Source organism: Macrosteles quadrilineatus, unplaced genomic scaffold, assembly GCF_028750875.1.
Source record: "Macrosteles quadrilineatus isolate MER2022 unplaced genomic scaffold, UCM_ALF_1.0 Scaffold_7__1_contigs__length_78375512, whole genome shotgun sequence".
NCBI lineage: Eukaryota > Metazoa > Arthropoda > Insecta > Hemiptera > Cicadellidae > Macrosteles > Macrosteles quadrilineatus.
In genome coordinates, this window is record NW_026542600.1 from 30,053,980 (window position 1) to 30,074,708 (window position 20,729).

The following is a 20,729-nucleotide window of genomic DNA, read 5'->3' on the forward strand; positions in this document are numbered from 1 at the left end:
CCTAGACCAGCTTTTAATAGCTCGGTGCTCAGTAAATGTCACTGCTGTGGGTAAAATATATGATTGTTATAAAAAATGTGAAAATACATCTTGGGTCAATTTTTTTACCAAATATGTTTGTTTTTATGTTTTGAGATAATATAATTATTGTTGAGGATCCTAATTTATAATTACGGATAGGAAAACCAGATTGGTTATTAATTGTCTATCATATACCATAGAATAGTTTTCTATAAAACAGATGTAAAAATATAATTTGAAGATTGTTAATACGAGGTGTTTTTTCTTTACTTGTAATACCTTAAAACTATTTTGCAGAAGAAAATGGAAATGTAATTATCATAATGCCTAAACCGGTAATCTTGGCTATGATGTTTTAAGTATGATATTTACTAATGATTTATTCCAGAGATTTTTTCATAAACTATTTTAAAATGTTAATACGAAACATTTTGAAATATTTTTTTTTATATAATACAATTTGTTTTATATACACGATACCTGCAATAAATTGGACTTTTTAATTTTTAAGTGTAAAAATTTTAAAACAAACATTTTTTATGATCATTATATCACCGTTCACTAGATCAGGTGATCTTGCTGGTTTGCAAACTTAACTTAGTTTATCCACTATCCAGTCCTACACATTCGTACAGAATATTATCTAAATAGGACCAAAATCGCTTGAGTTTTTTTTTGGGGAAACACACGCTCACATACAAACATACATTTGAATGAAAAGTTTGGCCTCCTAGAGGACATCAAAATGAAAAAGTAAATTGACCAATCAAATTAGATATTTGTGGTTTGTTTTTTTGCAACAGCATTAGTAAAATTGACTATAAAACTAACTATCATTTGTTTGTGATTTTTTCAAAAATAAAAAATAAATAGTGAACTATTTTATAGGCTTTTGTGAGTAATCTAATAAATTCTGGTATTTGAGATGCAAAACGCCATTAATAAAAAAATATCTTGAATTCAAGTTGTAAAAAATGTTTTCTTTTAAGATGATGATGATTAAGAATTTTGTTTGGCAAGTAATTAAGTTGATATTTACAAGTAATAGTATTTATTACATATATGTACAAACTTAACCTTTTTTACACATTTACAATATTTAAATAACAGCTAAGAAATTATACACTTCTATGCTAAAATCTACATCTCAGATACGCCAGGCTTCTTATCTATAAGATACATTATGAACATTCCAAATCGGTTAACTAACTTTTACAATTGTCGGTTATAACTTTATGATTGATATTATACATAGACACTTTGCATATGATATAACCTTGAATTATTGGTTTGTTTACGTTATATTATGTACTGCACATAATTTATAATAAACAAAATTTATTTTGATTAGCTTTCTATGAAACAAGGGCAGTTAGATCACATGTATAAAAGCTTGAGGTAAGACTTATAGTAAAACTTTACATCCCTGGGTGTATAAAGTATGTTTCCCAATCACCTGAAGATAAAGAGAATGGATGTTGAGCTAAATTGTATATATACTAATTAAAATATATATCTTTGAAATAGAATGGTTAATTTATTTAAGGAATCAATATGATTCAAACAAAAGATTGGTCAAGATTAATTTGTAAAGGATTGACATTATAAGGTGGCTAATTATTCTTTAATACAATAAATGTGATGTGGAAAGCGAATAGGGACCACTTGTCGGGAATTTTCGATTTTGAGTTTAAATATATATTTGAATTCCTTATTATATTCCGGATCACTTGGTATATGTCCCATGCATCTAAGATTTGTTTTTTGTTTAAGTTAAAGGACCTTGAAATTTTGTTATTGAAAAGGGTCATTTTGAGTAAAACCCTTTTGAAAATTTCAAATATGCATAAAAACAGTTTTTTTGATATTTAAGAAACGATTTTGGTATCAAAAGAAAGCTTATAATGTCCACTTTGAAAGCAAAACCGATTTTTGTCTTAACTCCTGGTAGTTTTCTTTTAAATAGTTATTTTATTGAAGCATGTCGTAAAAATAGCATTTTAGAAAAGGGACCTCTTGTCGGCCCTATGTTATTTCTCCATAAGATAAGAAAAGGTACCTCTTGTCGGGACCGCAAAATTTGTGAGATATTTTGTTCTCAGTACACTGAGCTTTGTTGTAGTTCTCTAAATTTCCTCTAGAATACAGGGCAATTCATTTTTTGGACTAAAGTCTGTTTATAAAGTGAATATTAGAAATATGCCCTCTTCTCGTTATGGCAAAATAACATTGAGCGACAAGAGGTACCTTTTTTCGGACCGTGCAGAGGCTAACAAAATGATTTATTTCGATATTTCATGTCTTCAACTCGATATTTTAACTGATACTGTCCTGTTCTATGATAAATGAGGTATAACAGTCGATAAAAAACCGAATTTCGATATTTTCGACCTTAATTACTTATATCGGCCGTACTGAAAATTTGCATCGCCGATAAGAGGTCCCTTTTCGCTTTCCACATCACAAATATTCTCCCAGAAATTCTATCATAATAAATTAGAAAGCATTTTTATCAGAATATTTAAATATACATTAAATTGTTTACGTGAGTTCCAAAAATATCAATAAGAAACATAAAAATTCTGTTTAAAGACTCGTTTACACATTTCCATTTTTACCATTTACGTGGTTACGTGCCTTTGTCCGTCTTCAGTCTTAAAACAGTAGATCGGGGATAACTATATTTTCAGGTCAAAGACCCATTTTCAAATCCAAAACATCAAGTTATGTAGTCCATGAAATCTGACAGACGTCTTCATCAATAAATAAATATAAGACTGAAGATGAACAAAGGTATGTACCTATTATATAAAGACTCATTCTTTCCCATTATCTTAATCCCTGGTATTTAATTGGGATGTAAAATTTCACCAATCACTCTTCCCTAAAATGTTTACTAAATGATACATTTACAACATATATTAATAATGATTTATGATTATTATAATAATTTATAGAACAAATTAGGTTTTCTTATATAAATTAAATTAAATCATTAAATGCATGTATAAATTCTTAACAACACAAATTGACTGAATATATAAATTAACTTTCAGCCAGTAAAATGCCAAGACCCTGTTAATGTTGTGTAAACACTACTAAGCTTAACATGATTTTGTTTAAGACAATTTTAAACTGTCTTAAAACATAAAAGAGTCACCCATGCTTATAAAGTATACTTGTACACACTTGGAAATTTAAAAAAAAAACTAGTTATTGCAAGCTAAGAATACCCTCATCAAGTTAATTGTTTTGGAACTATTCATTTGAAAAAATGTATTAGTTAACATGTAATTCTATGATGTTACTTACCATTAAAATGTAATTTTAACGTGAAATAGAATTAAAACAAATAATTTTTTTCAGTGAAAATCCATTGCTTATTGAATACATATTTCCTACTAACTCCATTAAGAAGGGTGAGTTTATTAAATAGCTTAACTGGCAAAACAATCATCACAAGATTGTTAATATATTTTGTTTATTATTCTAAAGATATCTTGCAATTCTATATTCTGATTGAAAGCTGTCATACATTTGCCACTAAACACTTGATGGCATGATATGGGACGGAGTTATACTTAATGTCCTTATTAAGTTGACTCTCCAGTCCTGGTTAACAACTGTTACAAACATCAATATAAATGTGGTTATTTTGCACTCAATTGTTAGAAACAAATGCATACAGATGACATAATTAAGTGTTATGAAAAACATAATGAAAGTTTATGCAAACGTTAATTAATTAATAAAAAATACTAGTTTGGGATATTTTTTCCTTGATGTATATTAGGATTTTACATACTTTTTTATCAAGATATTAAAGTTTATGTGTTGTATTATTTTTGTATGAGTGAATGGAACAAACAAACCAAACAACACCTCTGAAGAATTTACTCTAATATTATTATGAATGGCTCTCTGATTGGTATAAATTTATAATTTTTTTAACAAATTCGATTCTAGATCCTAACTAAAGCTCATGTTGACAAAAACAAGGTATGGTATAGTAATTTAAAAACGTTCAATGTGCTTTAAAAGTCCTTTAAGTAGTGAATGAAAATCCTTATGGCTGAGTCTCGTAAACTTGTTAAAATGACATTGTAGCTAGCTATCCAGTTTATTAAAAGTCAAGTTTAGAGGCAGAAGTCATTGTCCTCATTTTGTGTGTGTCTGTGAAAACCCCAAGACTAGATAAAAGGAATCAAAGAATCTTATCTCTTGGAAATCCTTTGAACATTGAAGGTCCTAAATTCATTTGAGTTTAACTCGATGCTTGTTTTTTAGCAAATTTCCCATATAGGGAATAAGCTATTACCGTAGGTCTCTTGGTAATACCTAGACCCGGGACCAATTCACTTTTTCGTTTCGAGGTCCCCAGAGTCCAAAAACTCTATTTGTTCAAATTCATATATATATATATATATATATATATTTATTTATTTATTTATTTATATTTATATACACCGTGTCCCAAAAAGAATGGATCAAATCTACACAGCTTAATAAACGTGTTATTGAGGGTCGTAGGAAAGTCAAGTATGGCTTATTTTAAAGCTGACATCTTTAAGTTTTTTTTTTGTTTTTTTTTTATGATTCAACAAAAATCAGCTGTTCATTGTTGTGAGCACGCTTGAATTTTCAAAACATAAACAAACCTCACAGTTGCATTATGAATGTGCAGTTAAAAGCACAGTGCCTCGAGTGGTTCATTGAGACTAAATCAGAGGTTAAATTACAAAGAAGATTTTGGACTGTATACAATGTAAATCCACCATCCAGAAACAGTATCCAGAGATGGTACAGGCAGTTAAGGATTCTGGAAACATCAGCCATAAAAAAGGTTACGGTAGGCCTCGACTGTCGAATGAAGCTGTTGACAGCATTCGAGATGCGTATCTTCAAAGCCCAAGAAAGTCACTTCGAACTGCTGAACGTGAGTTCTAGTATTCAAAGAGTTCTTCACAAGATATTACACTTTAGAGCATACAAACTTCAAGTTTTGCAAGAGTTGAAACCAAATGACAAACATCTTCGTAAAGATTTTGCGATTAATGTGCTGGATAAAGTTGCTGAAGACGACCAGTTCTTAAAAAGAATTTTTTTTTTTATGAAGCAACCTTCCCCACTTCCGGAAACGTAAACAAATATAATGTGAGGATTTGGGGTTCACAAAGACCGCATTTTGTTCGTAAACATGTAAGAGACAGTCCCAAAGTGAACGTCTGGTGTTGCATTGCTTATGACTTGTTAATAGACCCTTTTTTCTTTCATGAGCAAACAGTTACTGGAAACGTGTACCTCGACATGTTGGAGAACTATGCCTATCCTCAATTAGAGGCTTTCCATCCAAACGTGATATTCCAGCAAGATGGTGCTCCTCCGCACTGGACATTATTTGTGAGGGAGTCACTGGATGAAACCTTCCCAGACAGTTGGATTGGTCGCGGCGGTCCCATACGGTGGCCTCCTAGATCTCCAGACATTATGCCTTGTGATTTTTTTGTATGGAGATTTGTGAAAGATCAAGTGTATAACTTGCCGATCTCAAACTTAGATGAACTTAAAAGCAAAGATAAGGGAAGCCTTTGGAAAAATATCCAATGAAATGTGACACAATGTGTGGTCTGAGCTTGAACACCGCCTTGACTTTCTCCGAGCGAACAACGGAGAACATGTAGAGGTTAGGCTGTGAAATCATGTTAGGAAAAACTTAAAAAGTTGAGAAATAAAATGTTTATAAAGTTAACTTTTTATCTTTAAGAATAAAGTGTTCATGTCAGTTTACTTTTGATCCATTCTTTTTGGGACACCCGGTATATATATGTGTACATTAGCGCGATAACTCCAGCAAAAATTATTCGATTTTGATGAAATTTGGTACAAACGTGTAAACCTACGTTTATTCAAACGAGTTCGCGAACCAGCAGAATCGGACTATGAGAAGGGAGGTTTATGGGAGGTTTTTTTGGGGTAAAATTGATTTATCTCATTTTTGACCCTAAAACACAAAATTTCATAATTTCTCTTCAAAGCATTTTCTAGAGCTTAAAAAAAGAAACAATTTTGTATACTGTAGACTCCCTCTTATCCGGACTCCTCAGGACCGAGGCCAGTCCGGATAACGGGTTTTCTGGTTAAACCGACGTCCCCAAAAACTCGTTAAAACGGATTGTTTACTGTGATATTCAACTTAAATTTAGGAGAGCATTGTATTTAGACACGTGATCACTGGTCTCAAACCTTTCCCACGAGAACAGTCTTTTTAGTACCGCCCACTTCCTGCCGATCTAGTCCAGTTAAACCAATGTGCTGATAAAAATTGTCCGGTTAAATAGATGTCATTTCCGCCGAGTGTGGTCCGGTTAAACCGATTTCCGATTAAAAGGTGTCCGGATAAGAGGGAGTCTACTGTATTGAAGCATTGTTGTATGTCCAACGGTTACGGAGATAATTTTAAAAATTGTAAATTTAAAATTTCCATGTTATTCTTATGAAGAATAAATAAACTGTTGTAGTTTGCTTGTTTATGGATATATTTTAATCAAATTTGACTATTTTGTTTATTTTATACTAAGCTATCTACATTTCGATAAAAAAACATCCTTCAATATCTTCCCCATAGCAGCAAACCTAATTACTTACTAAAATTAATGTTATTTAAATAGAAAATAAATCTGACAATTTTTAGGGAATGTTTTAGTAGAAATCAAGCCGGGTAAATGGAAATTCGCTTAGACTGCAGGTTTGCTGCGGCGGGGGTATTATTGTTTTGCCTCCATGTCCATAGGTTTCATTTAGAACTTTATTGTTCAGGAGCTAAAAGTTTATTAGCCTTTAGTCAATCTGTGGATTGTGGAGATTCATGTGCTGTAGTTATTTGTGTACCTACGTAATGCCATAAATCAGTAGATGTACTGATAATTCTCCTTGAACCACACTAATCGCGTAAGGAACTTGATGGATGGAAACTAATACATAGATGAATCAATTTACACCTGACATCCGGCCACTTCTCAGAAGTCAATATCAAAATGTATTTCCCACGGCTTAGACACAGTTGCTTGCACAAGTTTCCGTGACTTGAGTACTCTTGCGAGTTAGTATTTTACCGTGTTTTACTCAGTTTAGCTAGTCGGCATAACCTCTTAAAGTTGGTTTATTATTTATAGTGTGTTTACTAGGCTAAAATACATTGGTTGTTTAGTTTTATCAAACAAATTTAAAAAAAAATTATGGACAAGAAAGTTAACAGAAAGTCCCGGATTATTTTAAGGCCTAATAACCTCCAAAGCTAAGTTTTTGTAAGTAATTTTTACCTCCAACTGTACAGTAATAATGTTATGTTAATCATTTAACCACTTTTTCCTATAAATAAATTTTCTATTGGGCTTACAAACACATTTTTCTAAAAAGTGATCACAAAAGAGAAAAATCACTCTTTTGAGTACAATTATTGATTCAGATATGAGGATTTCTACTGTACTTGGATTTGTACGGTAAAGATTCAAATTGTTGGAAGATCACAGGTTTTATAATGCAGATCAACTGCTATTTGAATCTAAGGTTGTGGCAATCCTGGGAGCACCTATGGCTCAGGAGAAACTGATAAGTAGACTGCAAGTGTTCATATCGACTTGGACGGCTTATAAGACACAGCAACTCCTTGAGGTGAAAAGCATAAATGAAGTGTCAAAGGACTTATTACTGTAGTGTTACAGCATTATTACTATAAGCACATTTTGGAGTTTATACCAATACATGATTTGAACAAAATTCCAATTCTGAAACAACCAGTTTACAAAGCACACAAATCAACATTAAGTTAAAATATCTAGGTCATTAAGATTAGTAGAACCTTATGTTTTCCTACGTTGTCACATAATCTTAACGTAACCAGAGTTAGTCTATTTCAAAAGTAAATATCCGACCCATTCATAATTTCCAACTCGATGTTCACTAATTGAGCACATTGTAAACACCTTCAATTTACACAAAAAAATCAACTACTATTTGTTCGTATCACTTGAAGTTCGGGTAAGATTTCTAGTTTCAACGCTTGAAAACTGTTCTCTCTGGTTTGGGACAAAAATGGCTATTCTAATTTTACAAACATTTTACATTCATCAGCACTAACAACAGTAGCCTAGTAAAATCACACACATGTTAATTGTTGGTCACATAATATGAGCTCTGAATCAAAACTACTTATTTTAACCAAAGTTTGGGCAACAATTATATTGAATGTTTTATCCTACTTTTACTTTTAACAAGTCTGTATTTTATCAAACATATACAACACATCTCCTAAAAATGCAATACCCACCAGCTTTTACCTAACAATAATAGGTTTAGGTTTCAATTGATTTTAAATTAAAGTCTTTAATTTTTAAGCTAAACAACCAGTCTTAGTGTAAGCTTCCAAGCACGTTTTATTGCAAAATTCAGTGAACACGAGGGACTGCAGTTGACTTCTGTAGAATTTGACAATGTCTAGACTCCTTATAACTCCATCTGTAACAGTGAGATAAAAATATATGTTGAAGGAAAACTTAGTAACATAAAAACTTTTCTAAGCACTAAAATCAATAATAAAAATAACCAAATTATCCTCTACGCCACCTTAGACAATGACCTGGAACCTCGGTGGGCAAGTCAATGACCCATCAATGGGGTTAAAAGTAAGAGAGGTTAAAAATAAAATGTTTATTATTTTAAACACCCAACATATCAGAAATATAAATTGAAAACTTGGACATTCCATTTCGTATTACATGATGTTTGCTGTCTTAAACAAGCTCCAGGACCAAGACAAAAAACATCCATAAGAAAGCGAGTATTTTAAAACAAAAATACAAATTTAATTATGTAATCTGTCAGTAGCCATGGGCCATGGCCGTTAGCTTTATTAGATTTGTTGCAAAATAGTTTAATAGTTTCATAAGTAGTTTTAAGACATGTTCAGAATCATTTTATTTTACTTATAAAACCGTAAAAATACTAATTTGGTATGGATACAGTTCCAGACAAGAAATGGGTAACAAGTGGAATCGGCTCGAGTGGAAACTAAGAAATTTTCACTAGGCGGCAAAATTAAATAAAGCTTACAGTTAAATAATATGTTAAACAGTATAAAACATGTTTTCAAAAGTCTGTGCTGCTGCTAAAAAAATAAAACTAAAAAAAAGTACATCAATAATTCTGAAAACAAAAGTAAAGCTGTTTGGAATGTACATTTAAGGCAGAGTCAGTTCTCCACAATTTTATAAACCCGATTGTAGAGAACAAATTTGTACAAAATTTGTACCAACCCTAAAACTAACTAATTATTTCAATGACAGGTTTATAAATATTACAAGAAGAACTAATTCTACACCTCAGATTATTGATGCTACCCAGCTTCTAGAAAATCTTATTTTACCTAAGCAGGTAACTTTTACATTTCAACCTGTTAATAAGTCATTTATTTAACCAGATTCACATAAATGCATTGGTTACGTCAAATACAGTAATGGATCAAATAAATACAAAGTGCCTTATACTACTTGACTTAAAATATTTACATTTGAAGAACTTATATCTATGAAAATGCACTCATTATACTCATGACTGCCCGTCAGCAACAAACTTACGGGCACAGTAGTAGCTATTAGATATCAATAATTTCTGGAGGGTTTTCTAATTGCAGGGTTTAACTCAATTTTTATATGATTCGGCTAAGCATTGAAGGGCAGGATTCCGTTATCTATATTAAGATATATTTTTGAAAAAGTGGTAGAATGCTTAGGTATCTGAAGTTTGAGGCTGTTTGACAGAGAATATGGACAAGATCCAAGCTCTGGGGCGGGGGTTAAGGGGGTGCGGTAATTCCTCGGACAGCCAAGGCTGCATTTATATCTGAAACTGAGGAACTACTTCACCCCCAGGGGCATCAGAAATGGTGCTCAAGACCGTCCAAGAAGGCCAGTACAAAATGAAATACAGGCCTGTGTTGTCTAATGACTGCACCATACACGTCGTGGCCCCTGTCAAGCTGATCACGGCAGATCTAGGCTGGAGTCCAGAATGACTCTCTGGTGGGGGTCAGCACCACCACCAGAACTGGGTGTTTCGTACTGGTCTGAGATGAGGCTTGCTTCTCTTAGAGCAGGACGCTTACCCAGACGTTCAGTCATAGCAATAGCTATGTCTGAGCACTGCGAGCCCTGGGCTAAGGTGGAATGCGACCCGTGCTGAGAGCCTTGCGGCACTGAGGGCCTACTACTCAGTGTCTGAAACGGAGCCTTCTGGGAACCAGGGGGAACCCAGTCGTATGAACCAATTACTTCTCTAATCGGGTCAATGGGGAGGTGGACCTTTAGATACCCGGTACTCGTGGGAACAAAATGGATGTTCAAAAAATAGTTGGTGAGCAAACCAACCAAACCAAGACTGATGAGCAAGAAGAGTGTCACCGACAGGTCGAAAGCACTCCTATTGCTAGTGTGAACGTAGAAGATCCGATCCAGATGGAGGAGGAAGGCCTACTAAAATCTGATGATGAAGACAAGCTCCCGGATACTGGAAAGGAAAGAAAAAACAAACGACTTTCCAGGGGAGAGCTACGAAGACGGAGGATAGCGGAGGCTTTAGCCAAAGGCGAAAAAATGCTATCCAGAAGTGAGAGGAAGCTGGCGTGGACTGCCAAGCACCCAAACCCTGCCCCCGGCAAAGCCAGTTCCCCTGGGAACCAGGATGCGGGGAAAAGCAGGGCAAGGGCGGCACTCCCAAAGCCAACTCTATTGAAGCCTCCAGAAGGACAGGTGGAAAGAGGAGGGCGAGAGCACCTGACACCTGAGGATGCTGGGGGCGAGAAAAAGAAGTCGAGGAGGAAGGAGGGAGGGGTCGGGTGTTTTATAGAGGGCACCGGCACCCACCTATTCGGAGACACTGTCCGTGGAGAAGATGGCAATCGCCAGAACTGAACACCCGGACAGGAAACTGACAGAGGTTGAAGCCAATAAAATCAAGGGAGAGCTGTCCAGACGGGCCATTTGTGGCAAAGATGTCAGGATAAGCAGCTGCCATCTTGAAGGCAGATGCCTAGTGGTCAGCTGTACTAACGCAGCCACAAAGTACTGGCTGGTCAAGCAAGTTCAGGAGTTGAGCCCCTTTGAGGGAAACCTGCTACAGCTTTCCCCAGCCAAAGACCTTGTGAAAAGCTGTGAAGGTATCAGCGTTTGTTCCCACCACAACCGGGGCAAAAACCTTGAAGGACGTGATGCAGGGCCTAAAGCTGCAGAATGACCTTGACACAGACCACTGGGCGGTTATTGGGGGAAACTCAAACCCTAGCGGACATTTCCTGGTCATGATAATTGACAAAACTCCCCGCAGAAGCTGAAGTCTCTTGCGATGCGCCCATTCTTGAACTGCGAGAGGTTGCATGGGAGCAAGGATCCCCCACAAGTAGAGGTGATTGCGGTGCTCCAGATAAATCTCCAACACAGCAAGGTGGCTACGGCTACGCTTTGCCAGAAAATTCTTGCTGACTGCATAGGTGTGGCTCTGATCCATTAGCCATGGACCGCAGGAGGCAGAATCATGGGGATGGGCACCACAAAAGGTGAGTTGATGATACTGACAGTGAAAAACCTAGAGCTTGCATTTTTGTCGGTAAGAGATATTAAGACACTGAAAGTCACTAATTCTGTTCTAGGGATTGTGCCGTGACCGAGGTTACGGGCAGATGGGTGACGGTGACGTCAGAATCCTGCTTGCGTCAGTATACCTGCCATATGACTCTCAGGAACCACCACCGACCAGAGAAATGAGGATGGTTGTTGAATATGGTGCCAGGGAAAGGAGACACCTGCTGTTGGGCTGCGACGCCAATGCCCATTATGTGGCCTGGGGCAGTAGCAACGTCAATGAGAGAGGTGAAAGCTTGTTAAGTTTTATAGCTGAATCTAATTTAGTTATACTCAACAAGGGATCCAAACCAACCTTTAGACAGAGGAGAGGGGTGGTACTAAGGGAAGAGGTTTTGGACATAACCTTGGCCAGTAATTATGCGGCGACAAAGGTTGTAAAATGGTCATACCTGATGACCACCCAGCGTCTGATCACAGTTACATTGAATTCACTATACACTTGATTTGTACAAAAGAGACCTATAGGAACGTGAGAAGGACAGACTGGAACCAGTATCGAGAGGTTCTAGGGGACAGACTAAGACAATTAAAAGACACAGAAGGGCATGGGGTGGAGAGCATGGCGAATTCTCTAAATGCGGCCATACTAAGCTCGTACCAAGAAGCGTGCCCGGAGACTGTTAAGAACATGCGCAGGCAAGCCTGCTGGTGGAATAGTGGGTTAGAAGCTCTGAGGAGGAAGGTTCGCAGACTGTATAATGTAGCAAAGGGTACGGGAAATTGGAACAACTACTCAAAGATGCTCACTGTTTACAATAGGACAATGAGAAGAGCTAAGAAAAAGTCATGGAGAGAATTCTGTCAGAACATGGAGAGTGTTTCTGAATGTGCAAAGCTTCATATAGTACTAGCTCGAGGTCTGGCCAAACCTTTAGGAACAATGCTTAAGGAGGATGGCACATATACGGACGGCCCAGAAAAAGTGCTGGATAGCCTTTTGAGCGCTCACTTCCCAGGATCCTTGCAACCGCAGAGCATAGTCTAGGAGGAGATGGAAAGAGAGACTAGGGTGCGGACGGCAAGGGAAGATTGGGCTTGCGCTAGGGCTGTGATTACCTTTAACGGTATTAAATGGGCTCTTAGGGCATTTCAACCATTTAAAGGTCCTGGTACCGATGGCATCTATCCTGTGTTTTTTCAGAGTCATTTCACGTCAAATCACCCGGGTCATGAAACCCACCATCTCAGAAATTGATGAAACTTTGTGAAAATGTTCATTCCTATGCCCTAAGTAAAACTACAAAACATTTCAGAGATACGGCCGATACTTTTTTTTATATTATTTTTTTTTTGTCCATTTCAGGCCTCGGAATCGACAACCAAATGTAGTCTCAGCGACCAAAAAATTAATTACTCATAAACCATAAGATAACTCTTTCAAAATTTTAAGGCAAGTTTCCTATATCTTGAACATTAAAAAAACTATATATAGGTCACTCTAGAGTAAAATAAAAAAATAATAAAAAATTTATATTTTTAATTTAATTTTTTTTAATTTGACGAAGGATTGTGAAAAACAGCAATAACTTTTTTCTCCAACCAGCTAGAACAATAATTTTTTTTGCAGAATTTTCCTTAAGTTATGACCTGTTTGAAAATAAATAGACATTAGTGGTTTTCTATGTAAAATTTTTTTTATGTATCGTATATCTAAAAATAAAAAAAATACTAGAATTTTCAGTCTAAGCCTATTTACAATTTCATTAGTAACTTCTATGCTATATTATAGAGGAATAGATCATATTAACTAGGCCTACATTAGATAATTAATTTTACATTTCTTATTTTCATCATTTATAAAATAAACGACAACGGATAATGGAAAACAACAGCATCTTTTTTTCTCCAAAGGGATAGAACAAGTTTTTTTTTATATTTTCCTTAAGCTATTACTTAAAACATAAAGATGTTAATGTTTTTCTTCATACTAATATATTTTTTGTAAACTGTTTCCTTTAAAATTTAAGGAAAAATGTTGAATTGATTTTAAGTAACCCACTATAAAAATATCATGCACATTTTTTAAATTTTGAAGTAGTTTACTAGTTCACTAGTAGCCAGATTGTATTCAGTGGTAGGAATTAATAATATTTGAACAAAAGTTTTTAACCCACAATCAGGGATAAGAGTAAGAGAGAAGTGTACAAGCTGACATGTTGTGACCTGCAGAGCAAGCACAGACATGAAAGCTATGTGTCAGAAGCAAGTAGCTTCAGACAAACTTCAGTCTCACTCTAACTGTGATCAGTAAATGTTGTGTGTTGGTGGTGTTTGATTGTGTTAATTTTATTGTGAGATTTTAAAAGTGTTAATTTCGTTTTCCTACAGTTACCTAACAATGTACATGTTCTCTCACTGATTTGAGAAAGCAAAGTGGCCAATTCGCTCATCAGTGAGACAATGTTTCTTCACTAATTTATTTGTTTTATGGTAACTGTAGGAAAAGTATAATGTGCAACTCGAGAAATCATTCCTCACTCGCCTACGGCTTGTGAGTAAGGATATCTCTCGAGTGAGTCAATTGCTCACTTTTCTCACTAGTTGCACAAATAACTATTTTATTAGACTACTAGTTTATATGAACTAAAATTAAGGGTACACAGCAAGTTAAGCAAAAACAATAAGTATTATAGCCTACAATGATTAACACACTTTTACCAATATCAATTTAGACTGCTGCAATTAAATGCCCAATTAAATGCAATTAAATGTACAAGGCTCTTTAAACATGGAACATCCTAATAATTGTAGTATTGGTAATTTTTTAAACATAGACTGTCATGAAACCACATATGTATCTATTGAACAAGTGTTTGATACAACAGAGCTAACTGATGATGATAAAGAACTTATTTTATTAAGAACTGGCATAAGACTAGACCACTTTACCAAAGTGTGTGCTCATCACAAATACTATTACACTAAAGTATTTGAATCTCATGAAAGGAGTTGTTGTGATCCAAACAAAAGACACAAGAGACCTGTAAAAAAATCTTTGTGTTCTGCAAGTTTGTCCTTTGCAAAGTCTTTAATTGAAAACGGTGTCTTAGTGAAACCCGGTGAAAAACTATGTGCTCAATGTCGTACTTGGTGTACCAAGAAAATTCAATCTGTTGACAGTAACAGTGAAGCTGAAGATCCAACATTTCCCATTGTGGATAGTGAAACAAAAAAGGAATTAATTGAGGAGGCTAATAAAACTTTTGATGAGTTGGGTGTTTCTCCCCTAAAACGTCATGTAGTTGCCCCTCAGAGTAAAAGTTCATTAGGAAAGAGAAAATTAAAACGTGTTACTGATGCTATAAAAGAAAAGGTTTCTAGAGCTTTAGATTACCCAGTTGAAAGTTCTGATGAAGAAATTGTTGACCCAGAAATAGTAATCAAAGCAAAAGATTTTGACACAATGATAGAACTTCTAAAAAATAAGGTAAAAGAAGTCAACCGATCTAAGAAAATCCAAATTTTAACATTAGCACCATCATCTTGGAGCAAAGAAAAGGTAATGGCCGAATTTGAAGTTAGCGAATACATTGTTCGTCAATCAAGAAAAATTAAAAAAGAAAAAGGTATTTTATCCCTACCTGAGCCAAAAAAGGGTAAAGTACTTCCTGCAGATGTGATAAGTCGTGTCAAAGAATTTTATCAGTTAGATGAATATAGTAGAATGTTACCAGGAGCAAAAGATAAAGTTAGCATCAGCCGAAATGTTTACATGCAAAAAAGGTTACTATTATGTAATCTAAATGAACTATTCTCCTACTACAAATGGGACAACCCTCAGGACAAAATAGGATTTTCCAAATTTTGTACATTGCGACCAAAATGGTGTATTTCTGCAGGTGCTTCGGGCACCCATTCGGTTTGTGTTTGTAGTATCCACCAAAATGTTAAACTACTTCTTGACGCTATCAAGATTGAAGAAACACATCATGATTTAATCAAGTTTATGGTTTGTGATCCTGAAAATTCAGACTGCCTGCTTAGACAGTGTGATGAATGGCTGTCAAATGATGCAATAATAGAATTTAAAAAAAATAAACTACAAGATTATGATGATGACGATGAAGTTAAGTATACTCAGTGGATGAGCACTGACCGACCAGAATTAGTCAGGCAAACTACAAGTGCAGATGAATTCATCAAATTGCTTGTTGATAAGCTTCAGAAGCTCATTCCCCACTCTTTTATTGCAAAATCCCAAGCTAAATCTTTAAAACATCTTAAAGAAAACCTTTCTCTTAATGATGCAGTAATACTGATGGACTTAAGTGAGAACTATTCTTTTGTAATCCAAAATGAAATTCAGAGCTATCACTGGTCAAGAGGCAGTTGTACACTTCATTCAGTATGTGTTTATTTGGCGAGTGAGGGGGAACTAAAGGTTTTAAATCACTGTTTTTATCAGTGATGACTTGGATCATGATGTATCTTTTGTTAATGTTGTCCAAATAGAAATCATGAAATGGCTGAAAGACAGTTTTCCATCAGTCACAAAGGTGCACTATTTTACGGATGGATGTGCCGTGCCGGTCAATACAAAAACAGGAATAACTTTAAAAATATATGTGAGCATGAAAACGATTTTGGGATTTATGCTGAGCACTCCTTTTATGCCACAAGCCATGGTAAGTCAACCTGCGATTGTCTTGGAGGTACCATAAAACGCACACTTCGAAAAGCAAGCCTTCAACGACCTGATCATGAACAAATAACTACTGCAGCTGCTGTGTTTGACTTTTGTAAATCAAACATAGAGAAAATCAACTTTCACTTTATATCAAAGGCTGAAAATTATGAATTGCGGATCAAACTGGAAGAGTGATTTTCACTAACAAGAACTGTGCCAGGAACTAGAAGTTTTCACCACTATAAACCGATTTCTAGTGATTCCTTAGAAATTAGAAGGGTAACGGCGACCAAAGATCCAGATTTGACTTTTTCATTTATAGAGGACAATTTGTGGCATCCATCTTCAAAGCCCTCACTAAACTCCTATGTTGCTGCAGTGTATGATGGCCATTGGTACTTTGCTCTTGTGAGGAATACTTCAGATGAAGATGAAGATGCTGAACTAGTGTTCATGTAAATCATTTTACTGACCACAAAGAGAAGATTCCTGTTTTATCCCATTTGATAACATTTTATGTTCAGTTGGTGCTCCACAAACAAGTTCTACCTTTACAACCAAGGATTTAGAGCTGGCTGAATCAAACCTAAACAAATGGCGTACTAGTCAGGAAGGACTTTGAAATTCTGCCAAATCAAAATAACTTTGTAAGTGTGTAATCTCTCTTGTTATAACAGTTACTCAAATGAAGTGTGTAATCTTTATTGTTATATCATTTACTCAAATTGTAAATTAGCCCATAATAAAGTAACATTCAACTATTTTGTTACAATGGTTTACCGCTCAAAAGCTTTTAACTATAAATTTGTTTAAGGAAATATCAAGTAATCTTCAAAAATGCAATTTAATATTGTCAAAGAACTATAGGACTAAGGTAAGTTAAGCTTTCATATCTGCGAACTCTTGTAGGTATTTTCTTTATAAGATGCAATATATATTTTACTAAGTTTTTAGCGTTAATTAATACTTTAGTAAAACTTTTTTTTCAATATCTGTACATAAAAAAAGGGTCATAATAGGCCTCAGAAACACCCTGCTTGGGATGAGATTCTTGTTAAAGTGCTCAAAGCAACAGCACATTATATATCCCACAACCAGTTAAGCATTTACCTAGATTGTAATGGTTTTCTTTTTGAGAATCTGTTTGGCTTTTGAACCAGTTACAGTACTAGTGGGGCTGAGTCTCGAATAATTGCGCAGGTCTTGGGGGACTTGGATAGATTACTGTTGGTGTGTTCTGTGATCTACCCTCGGCTTTTGACTGTGTAAAGTAGGTTCAAGTTTTATTGCATTTTAGGTAATTATTAGGCCTGGGTTCAGTCTTTTCTTAGCAAAATAAAACAGCAAACTAGTTACAGTAACAATAATGGTACCAAGTCGATATCGTACTGGGGCACTGTAAGTAATGGAGTACCCCAAGGGTCTATTTTGGGCCCTCTGTTATTTTTAATATTTATAAATGATTTGCCTTATAATGTTAAATAAAGTAACCTAATTTTGTATGCTGAGGACACAACCTCCCTAGTGAAGTGTAAATGTGACCAGGATATAAAATTAGAAATCTACAATTCATTAACAGATTTAGATAAATGGTTTACAGTGGAACCTCCTTAATCCGAACCCCCTTAATCCGAACGTCCACTAATCTGAACGCATCATTGCTGTACTCTATATACAGTAAAGTAGTTCTTTATAGGATACTGTATTTATTTGTATACATACCATAATTGTTTCTATTGTTATGTACAGTACTGTTTATTCCCTGTTTACTACTGTATTAAATAAACAATGTATTTTACGCCACACTACACTATTTAGACGAACTTCCCACGCAAGGATTTAGTCCAGAAAACAACTGTTTGCCGCAGGCTTGTACAAAAAGAGAATGACTACGTCTGCCTGAAGATGATCCCGTGAGGATCGAAAACCGGTTGCCTTTCGAGGTCAAAAGGATTACTTGACAGCAGGTAATTTCACCAGTGCACGTTTTGATCAGTGATTCGGAGGCTTAACTCAAACAAAATGAAGATCATAGAAATTATCTTTTTCATTCTCATCTGCATCTTCTGTTGGGGCGTAAATGCTAATTAAAAAAAGTTATTAAATTATCCTCTTATTCTAAATTGCACATTCTATTGCTTACTGGTTCAAAGTGTATCACAGCTTCAGCTAATTTTTTGTTTAATGCAAAACCTACTCCTCCATAGAACCTATTTTCTTTACAGCCACTATAGTAAATCAGGTACTTCTTTGTGTTTATCCTTCCTGCCAAGGGCCAACGGGTCTCCTGTAGTACCACAATGTCCATTTTGTATTTCTCCAGTTCTTCTACTAATATATCACTAGCTCCAGGTGTTGCAGGGGTTCTTACATTCCAAGTGCCAATTGGTAAATGTTTTAAGCCAAGACATAGACATAGACATAATTTATTTGCACAAAACATTCCATACATGTCATAACATTTAGAATAGATGCATTGTCAAAACTATATCCATACATCAAAAATATTCAACATTTAAACTTAACTTAGAATTAAAAACTTAAAATGAAAAAATAAAAAAATGTTCTAAATTGAAGTTCTGTAAAAATCTTCAATTAAGTAAAAAGCCTTGTCAATAAGTAAATTATCTATTGTCTCTTTAAATTTGGTTTTGCTTAGTGATTTATAGCACGGCGGAAGCACATTGTACAATCTCAGCCCAGCATACAATGGAGATTTTTCATATAGGGTCAAACGGTGTTTGGGGAGTCTAAATCTGGGGACAATGTTTGTGCTGTGGTTTAACACACATTAACACTGTAAAGGCCCTAACAACAGTTTAAATAGTCTCTCATACTACCAGTAAAACATTTTATATTATATAGTATGCTATATTGCTAGCAAAACTTTTCTCAAGATTAGTTGCGAAACTTGTTTCCATCTACTATTTAAGACTACATAATCTCAACGTTTGCCCCCTTGCATAGATTTTGCAGGTTTTGTAAATACGGGAAAATTTTAGTATCCAAACGATGACTTCTTTGGAATTGTTTGTGTTTTAAAAACTGTTAAAAATGTATGTGTTAAAAGTGTATGAGTAGTTTTGGCATGAAACGGTGTATAAATTACGATAGCAATAAATTTACCAATTATGTTTTTGGTGAACTCACGGAATAGTAGAAAAACGGCGAGAAAACATACAAATTAAAACTAATAAGGATAATTGGATTTTTTTTCTGAATTAAAGGTTTGGATTTAGCGAAGAAAAGGACCATTGCTGAAAATACTACCTCTACAGGCCTAAGACAAATGTTAAGACCGGGTCTACACTATCCGTTTCACCGCATCCATAAAAAACGGATGCGTTTCAACAGGAACACTAGTTGCGTGTGCACATAATTCTTTACCAGTGATCCCACGCGTCATTCTCAGTCGTGAAGTAACAGAGAGTAGACGTGTTAAGCAGTTTAGAAACATTTTCTTGTAAACAATTTTTGTTATGCTGTAAGGTTTATTTTATAAGTTAACAGTCATGCTGTATAATATAAAACTTGAGTATGCAATGGAAGCAAGTGATTTACTAATAACAAATCACAGAATATTTGTCCCGTATACTTCTATCAGAATATTCTTCGGCTTGCTTATCCCACAATGACGGCTGGCCGTGAATATTTTCAATGAATTTATCCACATCAAACTGTTCAACTAAATTTCTACACAGCAGAATATATTATTTAAACTGCACAAGGCTACAGGACAATATGGACGCTCAAACAAGACTGAATGTTGTCATTGTCCCACAGTCCCACCACGCAGCAGCAACATCCCGTTGACGGTGCGTTGCATTTTTGCAACCGGTTTCGACCAATGTGTGCGCGCCTGTTCAACGGGACCATTGAAAACGGATAGTGTAGACCCGGCCTAAATAAGATTATTTTGTTCAGCCACATCACACGAAGGCAAATATTTCCATTTTAGCACATTATCAAGTACGGCATGATATATAATGATTTATCGTACAATTACGATATAGTAATATGTTATAATATCACAATCGCACTTGGTTTTGTTACCTCCACATGAAATATTCTAGTACACTGTTCAATACTGTAAAAATAATAATTTATAAACAAAAAATTTATCAACTCTGCTTACGGACTCATGATTTAGGAATTAGCTTTGTATAAATGGATTATATGTAGGACCTACTATTTATAATACTTGTATAAACATGCTGTATCATGATATACCGATAGTAATAAAGGTTTAAAGTGAAATCAGAGTGTTTAACCAATGTTTAAGACGAGAATTTGCCCGCCTCTCAATGCCATCGGTGAACCGCAGACCCCTTACATTACTTACATGAGGTGGGGGTAACGGGTGCGTGCCGGCTCGTTCTCGTAGCACG

The 20,729-nt window shown here is 35.1% G+C and overlaps 1 protein-coding gene across 2 annotated transcripts in view; it reads right to left on the bottom strand.

The window, feature by feature from the left end:
- Positions 1 to 4,640: 4,640 nt before the first annotated feature.
- Positions 4,641 to 20,729, bottom strand: part of LOC128998285 (CTTNBP2 N-terminal-like protein) — a 60,683-nt gene continuing 44,594 nt past the window's right edge. For both annotated transcript variants that reach the window (XR_008491187.1, XM_054424356.1), the window contains one exon: positions 4,641 to 8,535. Coding sequence is in view for 1 of the 2 variants with exons in the window: in XM_054424356.1 (XP_054280331.1) it covers positions 8,524 to 8,535 (12 nt within the window). In the remaining variant the exon portion in view is untranslated. The remainder of the gene's footprint in view (positions 8,536 to 20,729) is intronic.